Below are 20,275 nucleotides of genomic sequence, written 5' to 3' on the forward strand. Positions count from 1 at the left end.
CTTTGCTTCCTGCACATTGGACACTGCATGCTCCTGTTGACTTTGGCCTTTTCCTATTGTGAATCTCTTCACCAGCAAAACTGAACGAGGGAGTCGCCCCAGTGCAGCAAAACAGTGCTGTCTTTGGCAGAACAATACCAACAAACGCCCATTTCCACTGCAGATAACAGCTGGGCGTGAAGCTGTGGTTTCCCACAAAATTCCATGACGGTTAATGGTGTGAAACTCGCTAAACAAATTTGTGTTTTATTAAACACACTAACTGCCTGTTTTGATATCACAAACAAATTTTAAGTTAAGTGAACACACATTACTTATTTATTGCTACTGACTTGTCTTCTAGCTGTGTGAGATTGTACAAAGTACATGGGGAGGGTGTCTGGCAGTTCTTTAAATTGGGAAAATTCACAAAATGTTGTGGAAAAATACATCTAAATTGAATATTCCCGGCAAAGGAATGACATTAAACTGATGAACCTTGATGTTTTGTTTCTCACCTTGGGCTCTGCCTCTATGGAGACAAAGAACTGTGTCTGAAAATGGTGGCAAGCAACCTGTGCCCCGTGTGTCGCATTTCCCAGGCATCAACGCCCAGGCACGCAAGCTTCAGAAGGGCCGCTCGCGGGTGACCTCAGTCTTCATCGAGGGCAGCGCGGAGGCGGACGGCTCCCTGGACCTGTGGAGGAGTCTGAGTGAAATGGACCTTTCTGTCAAGGCCAAGGAAGGCCACCGGGGCCACAAGGCCCTACCACAGGAGGACCAGGAGGCTGAGGCTGACAAAGAGACCCACTGTCTGGGCCATGAAAAAGAGGAGACGGAGAGCAGCGATGACAACGCCACACAGTACTCCATTCACCCGCCCTTCGACTTCCCCTACTTCCTGCTGCTGCAGGGCTTCAGTTACAGACAGGTAGGACAGGCCCCCCTCTATAGCTCTCCCTTTTTCCTCTCTGTGGTATCCTCCCTGGTGGGTGTGCTTGTGCTGGTTACAACTCTCTGCCAGAAATGTGTGGTATAAAGATCTTATCGCCCTCTCACACTGGCTGCTCCTGAAATTTTAAATGGGGAAGGGTTCATTTCTGTCAGAGAGCTATTCAGTCCCCATGCCCAGACAATCGCTTGGAATGCAGGATAATGCAAGATGTTTTTTTGTTTCAAGTATCTAATTAGGAGTAAAGATCAAGCTTGTTCAGAAAATATTTAGGATAATGTTGTTAGATGTCACCCGAACTGTCACATATACTGTATGTTGACAAACTATGTATTGAGTTTTCATTCACTCTTTCAGTTTGTTCCCCAGTGAGGATGTTATTGCATTTTTTGGCCTCGAGGCCCAGCGCTTCTGTATTCAATTTATGTGTTATACAGTATCAAGATTGCACTTTGGAACTACCTTGTTTTGTTTTTGTTTTTGTCCATTTTCCTCCAAGCCAGTGAATTAGCTCTGCAGATAAAGATCACAATATGTTGAGCACAGAGAGAGCTGTTTGCAGAGTCGTCTGGTCATTCTATCCTGTCTATATCAGCCTGGTATCTAGGGCTGTAAGGCTGGCCAATATCTCTAAAAATGATATCATGAAGTTGGCACTTGACACCCCCTCCCACCACCACCCCTGTCCCTGCTACCATACATGGCCTACATCCTTAGGTACAATAGTTAAATATACACAATGTGATCTTTTAGACCAAGTATACACTGTGACCACTTTATTAGGTAGACCTGTAAACCAGCTTGTTAAAGCAAATATTTAATCAGCCAAGCAACTAAATGCATAAAAATGCATGCAGAAGCAGTCAAGAGGTTCAGCTGTTCTTCAGACCAAATGTCAGAATAGGGAAAAAATGTGACATTGACCATGGAATGATTGTTGAAATTGCTGATCTCCTGGGATTTTCATGCACAACAGTTTGCAGAGAGTTTGCAGAGAATGGTGCAAAAAACAAAAAACATCGAGTGAGCAGCGGTTCTGTGGGCAAAAATGCCTTGTTAATGAGAGAGGTCAAAGAAGAAGGCCCAGACTAATAAAGTGCTCACTAAGTGTAAGTTAATACCAACAAACAAAATCTACTGCTGTGTGGATAGTATTCCAGCAAATATACAAAACCCTATAACAGTTTGCAGGTAAATAGTCTTTCTAGTCCAGTGGTTCTTAACCTTATTGGAGGTACTGAACCCTGCAAGCTTCATCAGTGCATTCACCGAACCCTTCGTAATTGGAAAAATAAAATATGATTTCTTCAAAACATAGGTATATATTTTATTACATTGCTAGTGTGAACCAGGCTATACTGTGTGTGTCTTGACCCCTGCCGAACCCCTGAGACTGTCTCAACAAACCCCTGGGGTTCGATCGAACCCAGGTTAAGAACCACTGTTCTAGTCTCTCTCAAATGTGGATGTAAGATAGCTTTATCCCTCACCATTACATACCTACATAGTTAGTATTCAAATTCAGTTACATTATATGGAAAAAATAATGCCCACCTCCTAGCCAGTCAGAATTGAGTATTCAGTGAAGCAGTTGTATTATTAAGCAATATCACATGAGTGGGAGTGCTGTTGTACTTTATTTCATCATACAATATACAGTACAACAGCACTCCCTCTTGTGTGATATTGCTTATATACAACAGCTTTTAAGACAAGGCTATTTATGAAGAAATGGTACTTGAGACAATAGAATTACTTTATTCAGCTATAACGTGTAGATTCTTGTCCAATCAGTATAGAACACAAATCGAAAGCTTCAGGATGATATGAAAAGCACAAAAACACTAAAAATAGGAGAAGTAACCAAGTAGACCCAAGCACTGCTGTCAGCTAGAATGTTGCAAATGATGAATTGGCTTTGCGTCAGTTATTTTCCTCTCTCAGTCCAGGACGATTATCGCTTATCAAGACTATGTATGTGGCGCTGTAGTACTGTTCTAAAGGTGGACATGACAAATGAGCGCATTGTTGTGATGTCACAAATTCACAGTAGTCCAAACAGCATGTTTAAATGCACGTTTTCTTCATACGGAGTGTGTGGATTTATTTGGGGACTGGATTTTCATGGTTTCACAGTGTTCACATTCAACTCCTTTATGATCCATATGGCAAGGGAAATGTCATTTTCTACAATATGGGACCTTTAACTAGACAAAATTAATCTGCTAGAGGAGAGGCACAGAATGCTAAGTGGCATACAAGGTTATATTCCAATGCATGACTCACCCTCTGCCGTGTGCGGAATGCGGTACCTTAAATACTATATACTATATAGCTATACTAGTATAGCTGCCAATTACTTTTTTCATTCTACGCCCCAGAATAATCACCAATCCCTTGTGAAATTCAATATTGAGAAATCTTAAAAACATTTATGATTTTGGAGGGTCTGTTCCCATACATTTTGCAAAATACAGGCTTTGTGGAATTAGTGCCTCACCAACTCTGAACCTGGCACTTTACTTCCATTTACGTGGTATATCGTTAGATCGTTAGATCCAGAGAAAAGAGTTGCAGAATTCCGTGAGTGGTATTACTGTAACTTAACTGTAGTGTCAGGAAACATTTTTGTCTGTAAAACTTAACAAATAGAGAGAACAAAACAGCTCATTCTGCTAAATATTTGCTGCTGTAAGGGTTTCCTGCCAATGAAGCCTTCTAAAAGTCAGCATTTTTTTTGTGACTATAAAGGTTTCACAAGGCTATACCAATGGTGGGTATGTGCTGATGTGGAAAAGGTGTCTTAAAGGGTGTGCTTAGGAAATCCAGAAATGTTAGAACAGTAGCATCTTTACTCTGATAGTACTCTTGGAGCTCTGATGAAAATGATCAGAGCAGCTGAAATGACGACAGCTTAGTCGTTATTTAATTTTCTCCTGACGGATTTGGCTGATTGAAATCAAAATGTTTTATTTCTGTTTGTATTTAAATGGGTCTGTTTGGCCCATGTACTGGAATTCAGCCTGGTTCTAATGCAGTTAATTCACCATGAGCCTATAGTTATGAGCCTATTTCAGCCACAGCCAGGGGCACACAGTGACAGTGAACCATAGCATTCTCTTGCTCTGCGTGCTCTCGCTTCCCCTGACAGATGGACAGAGGAACAGTGGCACGCTGTAAACCCCTGTTCAACGCTCTGCAGTCCGTCACCCCCTGCCGTGCCTGTTTTTCTCTTTCACGTCACGTTGACACAGACTTACAATCAAACGGATCAGTGGGCCGTGAGTTACTCCTCCTGTGTGGCTGGAGTTGTGAGGATACCTTACAACACGGATATTTATGCACTGTAAAGGCATTCTTTTCTTTTATGGTTGCTCCTGGAACTAATTGGATCTTACTGGTCCTCTGGCGATTACTTCATTAATCACAGTTCTAACACTGACATTAAAAAAGCATGTGGAAAAAACCTAGGAGTATAGAAAATGGCACATGTAAACACCATTGGCTCAGGGGAAGAGCGAGCAAGGCAATAGCTAGTGTTGAAATGGTGCTGCAGTTTGCTGGATTAGTATGGCTGCTGAGTGATCTGTCAGGGGAGCAGCAGACAGGTATGTGAGGTGCAGGTGAGGGCCTCTCTGTCATTCAGGTGACATCCACAGCGCCTGTCATCCCCACTAAATAGAAGCTCTCTTTTGCCATGATTGTGTTCTTCCACACTGTGGCCTTGAAGCTAGCAGTCTGCCGCTGAAGCTGAATGATAACTCAGCACAAGGGTAAAAGCTAAAAATATTTTAAAAACAAACAAGATCTTGTTACTGCCCTTGAACCAGAGTCCCATACATGTAAGTTAGTAAGTTGAAATAGACCTTTTGAAGGTTTTGATAAATCTTTTATTTTCTTTAAATTTCTGTAATAGTATTTGTGATCAGAAGTAGTATTAAAGGAAAACGCCACACCACACACCAACATTTTGGGAAATATAACTTTTTTCCGACTTACCCTGGCTTAGGGGAGATGTTCGATTTCATTTTAATTTTTCTGCATTCACTGGCTCAGTTTCTATGTTAGCATAACGTGTTAGCTTAGCATAAAGACTTGAAGCCTATAGAAGTCAGTAGCCTACCTCCTTCAAAGTGAAGAAATGCACCTTACAGCAATTCCGAAGTTGTCTTATTTACATGAGGTATCATATGTATTTGAAATACACGTGCGGGAGAACTTCAGAAGGTGTGTGGGTCACTGTGCTCATCCAGCGGAAGACGGAAGAGGATGTGTGTTCAGCAGTTATAGTTCCAACTGTCTATGTTCTCTCTAACTTCTCTCTAACATCTCGTCTAAGTCTGGGTATGTCGGAAAAAAAGGCATAAGCTTTCCTTTAAAAATTTCCTTTAAAGATTCCCTTTAAAGCTTGGACTAGGCCCTGACATGTGTGCACAATGTGTGCGTGTGTTATAACACAGCTGTCCCTTGCTCCGATCTGCGGCCCTGCGTCCAGCTTATGAAAGTATGTTTCAAAAACCGTCCACATTATTCCAACTCATCATGGAGATAGCTTTTCTGGAAATCCACATTCATGCACACATACAATTCTTACAGTATGATATTGTTAGTTATTTTCTAGCTTGCAGTGCACTTATTTGCATAGATTGTGCCTGTGGTCAGGCCAAACCCACATCGCAGCAGCAGTAAACCAGGCCCTGCGGTTTATTCTGCTGAGAATGCAGAGCCGAGAGGATTGCCGCACACATAAAATGTAATGGATTTATTCATGCCAGTGACACAATAGAGGCAGGAAAGCAGGGAATCTCCTCAGAGAGATGTTGCATCTTTTCCCCACTGATTCCCTGCATGTATTTAATGGTAGGATACCATGAGCTGAACATGTTTTGATTATCAAGTTTTTCAAGTTTGTTAGGGTTCTCTTTTTTCAGGACCAGCATTTCCTGATTACAGCACATAGCAAGGACAGTGCGTTTATTTCTTAGAAACTAAGGCTGAACAAAACATGTACTGAAATCAAAAAGCAGTTGTGCTTCATTATCGTGGATAGGGTATAGGCTAAATAAGTTTCTGCCCTGGAAACGTTCTGTTCTTTTCTTCCGTTCCTTAAACATTTGGGTCATTGCTTTTCAGGGTTGTTATTCAGCACCACTTTGTGGGTTTCGGTTTGTGTGGTTACTGTAGCAATTTCAGTTTAATTCTAGCCCACATAATTCAAGGCCTTGCTTGAAACCTTTATAGGACTCTTTGTAGAGTCATGTCTAAACTGGGGTTGCAGTGGGGAGAAAACATTCAATGAATTGTTTAACGGATTAGTAATTTTTTATTACTTTGTTTGATTACTTGAGTTTGTTTCTGCACATTTGGTTGTAGCTATAAAAAAAATAGCCGTCACATCTGTAGCTAAATCTGGCATAATTATTAAAATCAGGTTGTGAGAAGTACAGTATAATACTCCAGCAAAGAGAAAATAAGGAAATGAATTAAAGCTAAGGTTAACCAAAAAATGTTTGAAAATGATTTGGCAATGATACACATCTCCGGGGTACACCGAAGAAATTTTAACAACTCTCAACTCAGAGTTCCTGGTTAAAATCCTATCCAAACTTTTTTGTCTTTTGTTCAGCCAAGCAGCAGGCTGTTTCAGACAATCTAACTTTTGTTCGTTATTAGAAAGGGTGGGTTTCCAAATGGAATGTATTCTTCCAAAGGCGTAACCTTATTCTGTGATTCTTGGTAAAGGTAGCTGCATAGCCAGATGTATGTACAGACATGTATTTTCTGCTTGCTATTCATAATGTAATAAATCCTACCTACTACAGGATGGGGTCAGCAATGGATTTGTTAGACAATGCTTGCTCTACACGTCCCGGTCTCTGATGTGTTGTACATGAGTCCTGCAGTTATCACAGAAACCTTTCAATCGTTATCACATAATCATTTGCAGTGGCTCGTGTAACTAATGACAAAATGGTTGGGACTTCTTTAATGTGCTGTAATGGCTGATTTTCCAGGCCCAGTGAATGACAAACACTCCTGGTATTGTCAATGCTTAGCCGAGCTTATTATCAGGAACCTGCCTCGCTCAGCCCTTCCTGTGTTGTCAACCCAACCCGGTGAATTGATAGCGCAGACAGATTCTCTGTGCCTTCCTGTTCTTCTCAAGGCACCATAAAGCTGAAGAATAGAAGACCATCAGACAGCTTTTCAGGCCACAGTGCTCATGTGAAAATCATAATCACCAAATTACCTTGCGGTGAATATCAATTTCAGGCTATGCATTAGGCTATGCATGTAGAGCCCCTCTGTTAGCTGAAATTAGCAGGTATTAATTACGTAGAGAAACAATACTGGAAAAAAAAATCAACACAAGCACTGGCTTCATTTTGTAAATCACAAGCAAATGAAGATGCAGAAAATGTACTTTCTGCCCAATTTCATTTGGTCAGAAATTACATGCCTTATCAAAAAAAATTGTAATAATAAACCCCTCTGACTGGGTCTACCAATCACTGTCAGTAAACCTCACTGAATGAAAGGAACTATTCAATTCAGCAGTGATCGGGATCAGGTGACTCTAATACAATCTCACAATGAAAATAATAAAACTGCATTAGGAAATGATGAAAGTCTTTTATTTTGTACGGTATTCTAAATTGGAAAGTCCCAGTGCCCTGAAGCCAGCTTCCTTGCTGCATTACGTTATAACAGGTTTCCTGAGTGGGTTTCCACGAATACTCCCTTTTTATTGTGCTTCCTTTCTGATCTAACATTTCCCCCATCATTCAGGACTTCGTCATCTACCTGATGAGTGGGATGACCACCATCTTTGGACGGTGCAGCGAGCACTCCACCGGGGAGGACGTGGAGAGGCTGAAGGTGGACATACTGCTCTCCGCACCGGACGTCCTGCCCCAGCACTGCCGCGTACGTCGCCTGGAGGCCCCAGCTCAGGGAGACGGGAAGCGGACCGTCACCCTGCTGAAGCCCCTCCACGGAGCCCCCGTCACGTGCAACGGCACCCCTCTGAAGGAGGAGGCCGAGCTCCGCCCGGGGGATCTCATCGGGCTGGGCGACCACTACCTCTTCATGTTCAAAGACCCCACTGCACCTGTCGCCTGCCAAATGCCACCCTGGCTGACCTGGTCGTCCCCACACCCAGCAGAGCCCGTCTGTAAAGCGTGTGGGTCCTCCTCCCCGGAGGCCCGGGTCCGGTCCCGGGCACGACGGATCTCCGCCCCCTGCCTGAAGGACTCCGAAGGCCGGGATCTTGTCCTTCTGTACAGGCTTGAACACGAGGACCGCATCCTCTTGGAGATTATCACCATGGCTGATCCCCATGGTGATGACCACAAACTGACCCCAGCGCTCCTGATGTGTTTGTGCATCCAGCACTCTGCCACATCTTTCCAGATGTCAGACTTCCGTCGACTCCTGCTTCGGGTTGCCAGCCAGGTACAAATGACCATGTGGGTAAGTATTTAATCTCATTACCCTTTTTCCTCCTGCGTCAGTCAGTCTGGTGCGAATAGCCAGATGTCTGTGTGTGGTCTTATGTAAACTTTCTGTTGAACATGATATAAACATATTTTATTAATGTAAAAACACATTTTTTCTTTTTGAATTTTTATGTTTAAAAATGTGTTCCTTCCCCATTGCACAGGAAAAGACCAAGGAACTTGCTGCAATCCAGCCGGAAATGTGAGAGCATTTACTTGCTGCATGTTTTGCATTTATCAGAACTGTATAAGGAGAGGATGCAAGTTAACAGAATTAACTTAAAAGTAGATTTAGGGTCATCAATCGGAATTCACATAGTGGGTAGTGGCCTAAAAACATGGAAACAGCCGTATGAATTCACTTAAACTGGAGTCTGATGAGCCATAGTCCTTCCACAAAAAGTCAAGTCATTCCTGGTTGACGCAGGTAGAAAGTACCTGACTCTCCCATAAGGGCATGATTGGTTTCAGATCTTATGACTGAGAATGCCATGGCATATGGATAATATCATTTCATCATATCATGCTCATCAAATCACTGGGTGGCTACACGTACTGTATGGATAGGGGGATTTTCATCCTGGAAGACATGAAGCAGGCAACATTATCTCAGGAGCTGTCATCTGGCAGTCGGAAGATCGCCAGTTCGGTCCCCCGCCAGGGTGTGTTGAAGTGTCCCTGAGTAAGACACCTAACCCCCAATTGCTCCTGACAAGCTGATTGGTGCCTTGCATGGCAGCCTATCACCATTGGTGTGGGTAAGACCCCCATCCCAGCAGGAAGGAAGAAAATGCTATAAGATGGGATGAGTCAGAATCATTAAGCCGTGATTAGCATTGATCTTGCCTTCAAATGGGATGAGTGCACCTAAACCATGCCAGGAAAATATCTCACAAGTGCACTTTTCTGTTTGCCACGGTAATGGATGATTCATCTCATATTCTATTTCTCCGCTGCTCAGTAGTCTATTATCTGTACTTGCAAAAGTGCAAAAGTGCATTGCCAGGTATAATAAATGGTTTGCCCAACTACGTTCTGTAAAGAGCTCAATGGACCATTTTGGCTGAAATTGCTTGCTCACACCCTAGAAAATGGTAGTCAATTGATAGCGAGCTGTATTTTTGGCCACTGCCTGTATTATGCCATTTCCCTAGCGATATTAATATGTTGCCATCTCAATAAGCTCTAGTGTCCAGGGATGAATAGAAGAGCGACCATTCAAAGTGCAAGTGTAGGTTTCTGAGGTTCACTGTGCTGCAGGATGTCCAGTGGAGACCAGCAGGACCCAGAGGAACTGCAGCTGCTGAGCATAGAGGAGCTTGTCCCGGGTCTGCGGCCGCTCCTGCTGTGGATGGCCAATGCCATCGAGTTGCTTCACTTCATTCAGCAGGAGGTGCCCCAGCTACTGCGCTGGAGTCCTGAGGAAGAGGACGGTGAGCCTTCATAAACACTCCTGCCTATGACCCTGTTCTGCAGGCGGTGACCCTTACACTGCTTCACTTCACTTGTTGTTTTTTTTGTGAATAGTGGACTCCCGTGCTTGTGTATTGCTGTCTGGAAGGAATGGGAGACGTTGTTTATCTTACATTTAATTAATGCAGTGTTTAATATCTGTATAATATACACGTGATTTTCAGTATTACATATAGCATAGTGTGGATTTATTTGGTTTATTGACAGTAGTGGTATGAACTTTGTGATTTCAGGTCTGGATTCACATATGTCCTCCATGCAGTCAGCCAGCGAGGAGGCAATGACAGTCTTGGAGGAGGTGATCATGTTCACCTTCCAGCAGTCTGTCTACTACCTCACCAAAGTAAGTCTTCCTTTCCTTATTTTCAATTGTCCTCTGCCACTCCCACAAGAAAATAAACCCTTAGCTACAAGCAACAATGCTGCATCATGGAAACAGGATGTGATGATGAATGCAGTATCGTACAGAGCAGCAGTCAAACTGGATTTCATCAGTCAGGCCTTAATAAACCGCTTTGGAATGTACACATTTTATGCGCTATGCTTTGCATGGAGGCGATAGCACGTCCTTTCCTTGAAAAGAAGGCACAGTGAACCAACAAAGCCATGGCTCCATATGAAGGCCGCATACCTCACAAATGGAAAATATGTGGGGGCATGGTCAGAGGGGAATGTGGAGGGGCGAACAGCATGGGTGACAGTGTGTAATGTGTGTAATGCAGTAGGAAAGCAGTTGTGATGTATGGGGAATTGTGGCTCGGCTGCTGCCTCGGAGTCTGGGCTGTGAAGTAGGTCAGGGCTGTCAGCATGGTAGGCAGGGGGTGTGTTTGACTGAGTGTGTTTGTGTGTGTGTTTGGTGGGGTTGGGGGTCACCCTCTTTGCTCTGGATAGGAGGAAAAGAGGGATTTAGCTCTCTTGGGAGAGGAAGGCAGTTGCAGGCTCAACAGGACCTGCTGTATGTCAAAATAATGACCCTCTGATGGATTTCAGAGAATTCTGGGTAAAGGTCAATGGCCCAGATTATCCATTGTTTTTCTGTATTTTTTGGCAAAAAGGAATATTATGTTTTTTGCTTATTTTAGATTATTTTACTTACTTAATCAGTGGCTGTTTAATCTGATCCCATGAAATAATGAGCTGGTCTCAGTTTGTAAAATATGTAGCAGGTTGTGTTCTGGTTAAATAAAGCTAAAACATGTTTTTTCTTTTTTAAATGGTTCTCTTTCACGTAGCCTTGTGGCTATATTTAAGCAATGGCAAACCTTTCCTGGTAGACGATAACAATGGTTGGACAGTGGTTCTTCTTTTGGGAGGCAGCAAATGTGAGGGCAGACATGAAAATACCTGCTGCCGTAGCCATTGGAAACGGCATGTGCAAGCTTGCTCAGGGGCCGGTGGTTTAGCTGAGATACTTCAATGTAAAACAACAATCAGAGGCTTTGCCCCTTTCAACAAAGAACTAGAGGAAAACACTCCCCAAGTGGCTGCCAAGTAACCCTCTGAATAAGAGCGCATTGTTACCGCCACACCACGGCCCTGTACTGCACAGAGAACAGACAACAGGGGCATTGTGGAGCCCTGCCCACATGCTGGCTGCCTGACACTTGTTGGCTGTGCTTCCGTTGAAGCGAAGCAGCTGTGCTCCTCCAGTCTTCTCTGGTCTGCTCTTAATCAGTGCTGTCCCTATACACTCAGTGATTGGGGTTTCTTGTAGGCAGTAAAAAATGTATGTATGCATTCATGATATTAATCGTAAACCTTGGAGTATTCCGTACTTTGGTGTAATTTGCCTGATGGTGTGGATTTGCTAAGTGGGCGTCTTTTATCAAATGTTTGTTCAAAACTGTAGTTGTAATGTTTACTTTAAAGCATGCACATCACTAATAGTTTTCAGATTTTTTGGGGGGATTTTCTCCTCTTTTCTCCTCAATTTGAAATTCCCAATTATATTTCATAAGCCCTCATTGCTGCAACCTCAGCTATTGATTCCGGATCGCACAGATAGCGCACGCTCTCCTCTGGGGCTCCTTATCACATTGCTGTTCGCAGCTTGAGCATGCACAGACGCCATTTGGTGGAAGGATGCTTCATGTGCTGCTGAACAGGTGGACTTGTGAGCGCCCACTCCACCAGTGGAGGTGGCGGGCACATGGTGAGATGCTGCCATCCTGAGCACTTGAAATCATCTCATCCCTTGGCAATACTAGAGAAAACTGTGCTGCCTTGTGGGGTTTCAGTCTTCTCGGTGCTCACAGTACATTAAATAATTTGTTTCCTATTCTCATTAGTTTTCTGAAACTTATTCTTATTGGTGGTTTTTGTATTTGTGGGTGAGATTATCGCATTTACCAATGGAGAAAAATATTTGTCTGTGTTTATAATGAGTTCAAAACATGCACTTATGATTTAAGATTGAGATTATCGTATGAAAACAGAAAAAATCGGTCATACAAGCCATTTTGAATAACCTGAAATGAATTTGTTGTAGAAAATAGTATATATGAATTGTCAATGAAAGATTAAGTAATGTGGTTGGGTTAATGGTGCTGAGGACCTGCTGTGACGAGTGGGTTACTTTCCATCAAACGCTCATAGCCCATGGGACGTTATCTGCCAAAACACAGTGAGATTCTTCGTACAATCATTGTTATGGGAATGACAGTGCCTGACAAACACCTTTTTGTTCTTTTACAAGGTCTGCTGACCTGTGCTTCACAAGGTCCAGAGGCTACATGTTCCCACTGCATGGGAAAGAGTACTGTACAAAGCATTGGCATTGTGCTTCGTGCAAAGGAAGCTCTGCACAGCATTCGTAATGGGTTGAGCCAATCAGGAAGCAGCTGTAGTCCAAAGAGGAGCAGGGAGCAGTCAGGAAAAGTGGATTCACTGTCTGTTTCCTGTGCAGGAAGGGAACAGGGAAGTGGTCTAGTGTTGTCATGGTTTCTGAGAGAACCATCCATACCAGAATAAGGGGTAACAGTGCCAGAGGCCGACAGCTAAAGCCCAGGAACACGTGGACAACATGGAAAGGAGCAGTTACTGACATTCACTACGTATTGGCTTTCTTTTCAAGTTTGTGATCAGCGACAGTGTAGATATCACTGCTCTGATGCCTCAGTTGGGGAACTAATGTGGAGCTAATGTTCTTTTGCTGTTTACTTAAAAGGTCAGCTGACATAGGAATGCGTGGTACCTGCTATTATATGGTAAGACTTCCTAATCTTCAAAGCCGTCTCAGTGCCACATCCCCCTCTGTACTTGCCGTATACTTTGCCTGTGGATGCTGCTGGTTGCCTCACTGACTGAGGCAAATGTGGAGAATGGGTTCCCATCCAGGGTAAAAGGAGGCAAGCCCAGGCCCACTCATACACAGGACACATGCTATCTACTATGCTCACTCAGTGCAAAGTGAAAGAAAAAGCAGAGCCTGTTTGTCTGCATGCCACCATGCTTCCAGGAGAGCTGTCTCCAGTCAAGCTTCCTCCACTATGAGGTCATGAATGGGTGTCCAGTGTTATTTATCGGTGTCAGCACCAGTGTCAAACACAAGGTCATAAGGGTGGTAGAATCTCTTTTTACCTGCCAGTGGTGTGTTGTTGATTTTGTTCTTTTCACCAGTCAGCAGTCGATCCTGCAGGCTCATCTGTTTGATGGTGGTTCACCTCAGAGTGGGGGTGGGGCAGGGGGTAGACTGCTCCCCCACCCCCATTCATCAGTCCCTCTGCTCTAATGAGACCACCCTCTCAGCAACGTGACTGTAAAGTTCACCACAGCAGTTCCCACACTGTTAATCCCCTGCCAGGCAGGCTTTGCTGGGCTGACAGTGGGACAGAGCAGTGCTGCCAGCGTCCCACATCCACACACACTGCCGCTGGCAGAGGGAAAGGCCATGTTTTGGGCACTTGAGTGCCCGTTGCATCATTTAATATTCCTTCTGGGCTTTGTCTCTAAACAGACAGATTGGGCAGGGACTCTGGTGCTGTTTATCTTCTTTTTTAAGGGCTAGGCTTTGCAATGCATTTTGTTTACAACTCTGTGTTGTGGCTTGGGTGTTTATTTTCAGTTTCTATAAATGCTGTGGCAAAAATAGGACCTTGTTGGCATAGCGGTAGACCAGTCTTATATAAGAAGGACTTCCTGTAACCTCTAAGAGTCACAAGCTTGGGTTCTGATCTGGATAGGCAGTGTGTTAGAGAGACTGGGCAGTGTGAACGTCACATGAGAGACATTTTTGTCTGTCTCCGAGCCTAAACCCACTTGGAACAACCTCAACACTAGCTTGACCCTCCCACTTTTTCTTTCATTCATTCTAATCCTTTAAACCCCAAATTAAGATTGCACTGCTCTCTGTAATGGGATTCCCACCGCTCTCTCTCAGATTGAATTCACCATCCTGCTTAAATCTGTCTTTAATTTCAAAGTCCATTAATTGAAGGAGGGTAAATAGAGGGTGTCTTAGGTTATGGCTGTCATCTCTTTTCCTTTCACTCTTGCGGTTCTATGTTTGTACAGTTCTCTGGGACACTAAATACTTCACAGTGTGCCTGCGCAGGCAAGTGCTCTCTGTCAGGATTGGCTGTGATTTGTAGAGAAAAGTTATATCAAATGTAAACAGAGCCGTGAATAAGGTTAACTTGCCCAGTAAACCTAAAATAACAAAGATTAAAACTCAAATGTTTACCCTGCGCACATTTCTCACACTTCCATCTGGTAGAGGAGGAAACAGCTGCTGGTATTGCTTTGAGAACAAAAGCATGTTTTGGTAGTTTGAGTTCCTGTAAAAGATGTACTGACTCCCACTACAGGCTACAGGCTCTTGATAAATGCTGTGAGGTGATGTGGTAAATTTCCTTTCACCATTTGTACATAGCTGTCAGACTGTAACATAGAGGCAGAGGGTTCAACACTTTTCCTTGTCAGCATTATGTATGTTTATAGTTTATATGAATTGCACTGGAGCCGATCTTTACAATGCAGCTGAGTAAACATTACTGCTTACTCTTCAGATTATCTGGTGTGTATGTGATGAGGTGTTTTAGTCCATTTTATTTTCTGCAATTAGTATATTAGACAAGCAAATCAAATCACAACAAAACTGCTACACAAAGATTATACTGAACAAACAGCAGTGTGTAAAACTCTGCCCACACAAGGAAGGCTGGGTATCGTAGGAATTTCATGTATAGGAGTTTTTGTTGGCAGGAGTTTGATATTTGGCTGAGAAGGGGGCAGCTGCCTGTGTACAATTAGCAGGGCTGGGACAAAGCTAGTGTTGTCAGGCTCTGCCAACAGAAAGAGCCCTTCAGCAGCAGAGGAGCAGGGCTTGACTGAAGCACCATCCAAACCGGGACAACCCTGTACTGGATCTGCTGTGTCTCCAGGAATTTCACACTGGCCTTTTTCATCGGGCCTTGTCTCTGCGGTCAGATACCATGGCGTTCTGTAGATGGAATCTGATTTCACTTTGCATTTCATACGTCTGGAAGGCTGTCATTTGTTGGACAGTGAATCATTTGGTTGCGGTTTCATGTACATTTCCATTGACTTGAATTCCCTGTGATATCCCAGTAGGTTTGTCGAACCAAACCATTTTCTGTGTCCTGACAGAAAGCTGGCTATGAGTGAGGGGTGTGTTACTGGAATAGACGGAGAGGGTGAGAGGGGAGGGCTGATGAGAAGGCTTGAGGAGTGGGAGATGTGTTTGTTTCCTCAGGAATCTCCAGGCAGGTTCCTCCTCAGGGAACATGGGGGGGTATGTGCAGTGTAATCTTATCTCTGGCTCATGACTCCCCGTGATGCATTGACCCTCTGCCACGTGGGGACAGTGTCCAGGCCCCTGCAAGGAGGCCATATCTTCTTTATCAGAGGAAGCCAGATTCCGCTTTATTTTTCTTGACCCTTTACTCACCAAGTGCAGAGAAACAAAAGAACTAACAAGCAGATATCCTCTCTGAAACTGAATGTTATCAGTAAAAGCCGTACAACACAAGCACCTTTTTGGCTTACATAATGTGGAATTACACAAGTTACTGGCAATGATCACCAATTCTTACTGTTAAGCTTTTATGAACTAGTCAGTTTTATAAACTAGTGATGTTATTGAAAATGATATCATTGTATGTATTCAGAATGTGTAAAAACATCATATGAACTCACTTCTACACCCTATGATCCTGCAGACCCTGTACACGGCATTGCCTGGCCTGTTGGACAGTAATCCCTTCTCAGAGAATGGCCAACTTCTGGTGCCAGAGGGTGTCAGGAGCATCCTAGACATCCTGAAGGAGACCCTTCGGCTGCTCACCTCCTTCCAGGTGCACACGGAGATCGCCTCCCAGCTCTTCGCCTATCTCTTCTTCTTCACCAACGCCTCGCTCTTCAACGCTCTCATGGAGAGAGGTGAGCACCCAGGGGCTTTTCATGGTCCGAATGCCTCAAGCCTGAGCACTGACTATCCCTTGGTCTTGTGTAAAGCACTATAAATTAGTGGTATAGAATGTTTTCAGCAGAAAATGCTGTAGAGATTATGAGAGTGATAAACCACAACAGAGAAAGTTATCCAGGACTATACAGCATATTACTGAACAGAAGTTTTTTCCACCCAAGATTTAAAATTTCAGCATTTAAAAAAGTGTTTTTGGGTTCCTTTCCTATCAGGTCATTATGGGTGATCAATTCTTTAAATTAGGCGTGTTTGCATGTCAGCAAAAAGAAGATTCAAGAGCTTACCCAACTCTAGACTTTTTACATACCTATGCTGCTTGCTGCAAGCGCATAGTAGAGTTAGAAGCAGTAAGTACTCAAATACACTGGTTTTATGCATTATTTATTTACTGTTCACCGATGCTTTACATATTATTGTCTGCTGCCTTGTGATACATTTTTTGTATGTTCCATGTGAAGGTTCTGGAGGAGGGTTTTACCAGTGGTCCCGAGGCGTTCAGATCCGAGCTAATCTGGACCTTCTCATGGACTGGACACAGAGTGTGGAACTGGGCAATCTGGCGTCAGACTTCTTCCAGAAGCTTTCTTCAGCTGTCAACCTGCTGGCCACACCCAAGGAAAACCTGCTGCAGGCAAGGCATTATTCTCTGGATAGTCCCCACAACCTCCCCATGACTTATTTATTTGACATGCCATTACTGGATGTTGGACTGTCCATATTATTACCCTTAATTGGTTCATTTCATCCCAGGAGATAGTCCAGTTGTCATGTGTCCTTTTCTAATGAGCTTCGTAAGAGCAATGTGTGTTAAACCTTGTGAGCACACACTGAATTTGCTATTATTCTGCACCCCAAAAGCAGTTGTAAGAGCAGTGAAATGTACGTATTTTGAAAATGTACATTCTCATATTCTAACGTCTGTGTTAGTAGCCCTCTAGCAACCACAACACTTGCACTGAGCAGAACATCTGTCGGTTTTCACAGCTTATATAACATAATTAAATTTATGGGCGAGAGGTTGGCAAGGACTAAACTGAAGAACCCAAATCGTATGACAGAAAAATATACAGGGACACAATGAATTGATGAAATTATGTTAAATTAGCCTCCATGAACTGAAAAATTATCAAGATGGCTCTTGAATATTCAAAGTAGGGGCAAAGCTGCCATCTGCCTGGTCTACTGAAGATTATATACTCCACTTTCATTCATCAAACTATGATTCATTCATAGTTTGCTTTTTTGTCATTTTAAATTATTCATCAAATGTCTTCTGGCTCCTGCAATGCATTTGTGACGTGTTGGGAAAGTACAACAAAGCAGTCCTCTAAAGAAACCACATCTTAGTGGTGTTAAAGTGAAAGGATTCAAACTGCAAGCTAGTGCAGGCTAGTTAATCCTTACCTGCACACATTGTTTCCTCACATCTGATGAAAAGAGGGAGCTTCAGGAAGAGCAGAATGAAATGTCTGCGTAATTGCAATGTGTTAAATTTGTGAGGTAGTTGGGGCAATAAAGAAAGGAAACCATAAAGATTACTAGTTGCAAGACAAACAAAGGTCAGAAAGTACCACACAAAGCAGTTTGCTCTTTTAAAATTTATGGTCCTTGAAATGTTCTTTGAGTGCTTTTTTTGGGGAAGGCGGCTGATGTCATGGCTATTGTAGTGGAAAGAAAATGTGCAGCGCACCTTCTAGAAGGGCTCTGACTCCAGCACTGCTCATCCACTAACTTATCGTAACTGATAAACAGCGCAGTTTACAACCCTGCCTGTACTGCTCTGCGAATAAAGGAGAAGTGTGACCTCAGTGATGACAATGCATTACCTCATCCAAAGAACCATTCAGGAGTTCCTGTATGTACCAGATAAGACGGAAATTTTTGGTTTCACTTGATTTGGGATGTGAGATTTTGGGTGCGGTTTTCACTCATTGTCCTCTGGAATGGGGAAAAAGCACAATGCGTGAATTCAAGTGGACATAAAGTTATTTCAGTGCCAAATAAAAGAAGTTCCCTTCATTGATTAAATGACTGAATTATTTCTTTTATCAGTCATTTATGACATGTTTTGGCAAGTCTTAATAACCTATAGTTCTGATTTGGTTTATTTAAAAATATGTATAGCATTTTAAAGGGTATACCTAACTATAGTACCTGAAGGGGCACTACATTTTTTAGTACAGGGACCCTCTCTTGAGTTTGTTACAGGCTGGACATACCACAACCTATCCTCAGGGCTTTCATGTGTGAGAATTTTGTTTGTCTACAGAAAAAGTCAGACTGCTAACGACACAGACTCCATGAAATGGCTGCTCGCAGGCTGGATTTGTATGTTATTGCCTTGCATTAGGGCACATTTTGTGGTTTGTAGAACAGAAACTTTTCTGCAACACACCCACAGTCCCACCCTTTATATTTCTCATTTTCCATCTGTTTCTCTGTTGCATTCTCCCATCGGTCTCCATGTGGGATGCAAATTGTGAGTGATGTGGTTGTGTTATTGTGTCATTATCCAGTTGGAGGATTCACATGCAGCCACAGAGTCATACCACCACCCTATAAAGTGATACTAACAAGCATTTATTTTGACCCATTTTGATGAATCCGTCAGAGACATACTTAACTAAACTTAACCATTTATCGACAGAAATAGGCTCAGGATTAATGTGTACTGGCAAGCTATACTTTATATCTACAGTATCGTTTCATCCGGGAAAGGAAACTTTGACCACAAAATATGTTCTTTGTCAGTCACGGTTCTGAACATCATTGCTGGGGTAAGAAGACTTTTGCATGTGCTAGAATCTCATCGCATGTGATAGAGTTCTCATAACTGAGTTCCCCACTGTTTGACCCATTTTTATTTTTATGCGGAAAACAATGAAATAGATATGTTACAACATAATTTAGAGATAATTCAGAAGGCACTAGAATGTTTGTCTGTTCAGCATCTCATAGGTGTTAGATCTACAGTGTACTGGCCATCTCAGAATAATGCTAAATTAATTTTCCTCGTTACTCATTACAATACAGGCACGAATCAATGTGTCATAAGAATCACTGAAGCCTCATTTTTGACTGACGGGCTGCGGATCCTGAGCACAGAATAGTGCGGATGGGGGAGGGCGTTCTATGATGGAGTGAAACTTCACACACGACACATCGCCTCAAACAGAAGCCCTTGCTCTTGCTTTCGGCCTCCCTGCTGCTGCTCTAATCCAGGACATGTCCTCTCCCTGGCCTCCCTATGCCACTGAGCAGCAGGAAGAGCACAGAAGGACACAAATTTATGTAGCAGTGATCATAACCCATCACTGTGTATATAGCTGGAATAGCCGGTGCTTTCTTATATTAATGAACAAAGAAGTGTTGTACAAAAGTTGTAATGTTTTTTTGTTTTGTTTTCTGCATTAGTGTGTCAGTAGAAAAGAGAAAATTTGAGATTTCCAAACATTCATTTTCCAAAACATATAGTGTTACAGGGAATTGTTTGTATATTGATAAATAAAGTAACAGAGTAGTAGACCACTTCATAGATTGAAACTTGATTGAGGCTGTCTGGAATTAAGTTCTCCAATATGCTTGGTAAACATACCAGCTGATTTTCTTAGAAAACTGCAGGACAGTGCACCTAAGAGAACTAATGCCATTTTAAAGTTGATGGGTGGTCACAACAAATATTGATTTGATTTAGTTTTTAACTATTCACTGCTCTTTATAGTACATTTTCAATTTTCAAAACTGTTAATTTCATTATTTTTGAATGGATCCTTACTTTACGGACGTAAGCGTGCCTAAGACATTTGCACAGTATACTGTATATTTGTTCATTTTTCAAGGAAGCCCTCCTGTTTTCCACACTGCTCATTTAGCTGCGGGTTGAGAATGACAGATGGCTGGGCTCCAGGCTGAGTCTGTTCAGTCTGC

At 42.9% G+C, this 20,275-nt stretch overlaps 1 protein-coding gene across 2 annotated transcripts in view; it reads left to right on the forward strand.

Moving 5' to 3' along the window:
* Window positions 1–20,275, forward strand: part of radil2b (Ras association and DIL domains 2b) — a 35,320-nt gene that overhangs the window by 5,423 nt on the left and 9,622 nt on the right. For both annotated transcript variants that reach the window (XM_061232628.1, XM_061232629.1), the window contains 7 exons: window positions 582–910; window positions 7,721–8,404; window positions 8,595–8,632; window positions 9,691–9,863; window positions 10,137–10,246; window positions 16,083–16,302; window positions 16,807–16,979. In XM_061232628.1, the coding sequence (XP_061088612.1) occupies window positions 582–910; window positions 7,721–8,404; window positions 8,595–8,632; window positions 9,691–9,863; window positions 10,137–10,246; window positions 16,083–16,302; window positions 16,807–16,979 (1,727 nt within the window). The remainder of the gene's footprint in view (window positions 1–581; window positions 911–7,720; window positions 8,405–8,594; window positions 8,633–9,690; window positions 9,864–10,136; window positions 10,247–16,082; window positions 16,303–16,806; window positions 16,980–20,275) is intronic.

This window comes from Conger conger, chromosome 2 (assembly GCF_963514075.1).
Source record: "Conger conger chromosome 2, fConCon1.1, whole genome shotgun sequence".
NCBI classification, from domain to species: domain Eukaryota; kingdom Metazoa; phylum Chordata; class Actinopteri; order Anguilliformes; family Congridae; genus Conger; species Conger conger.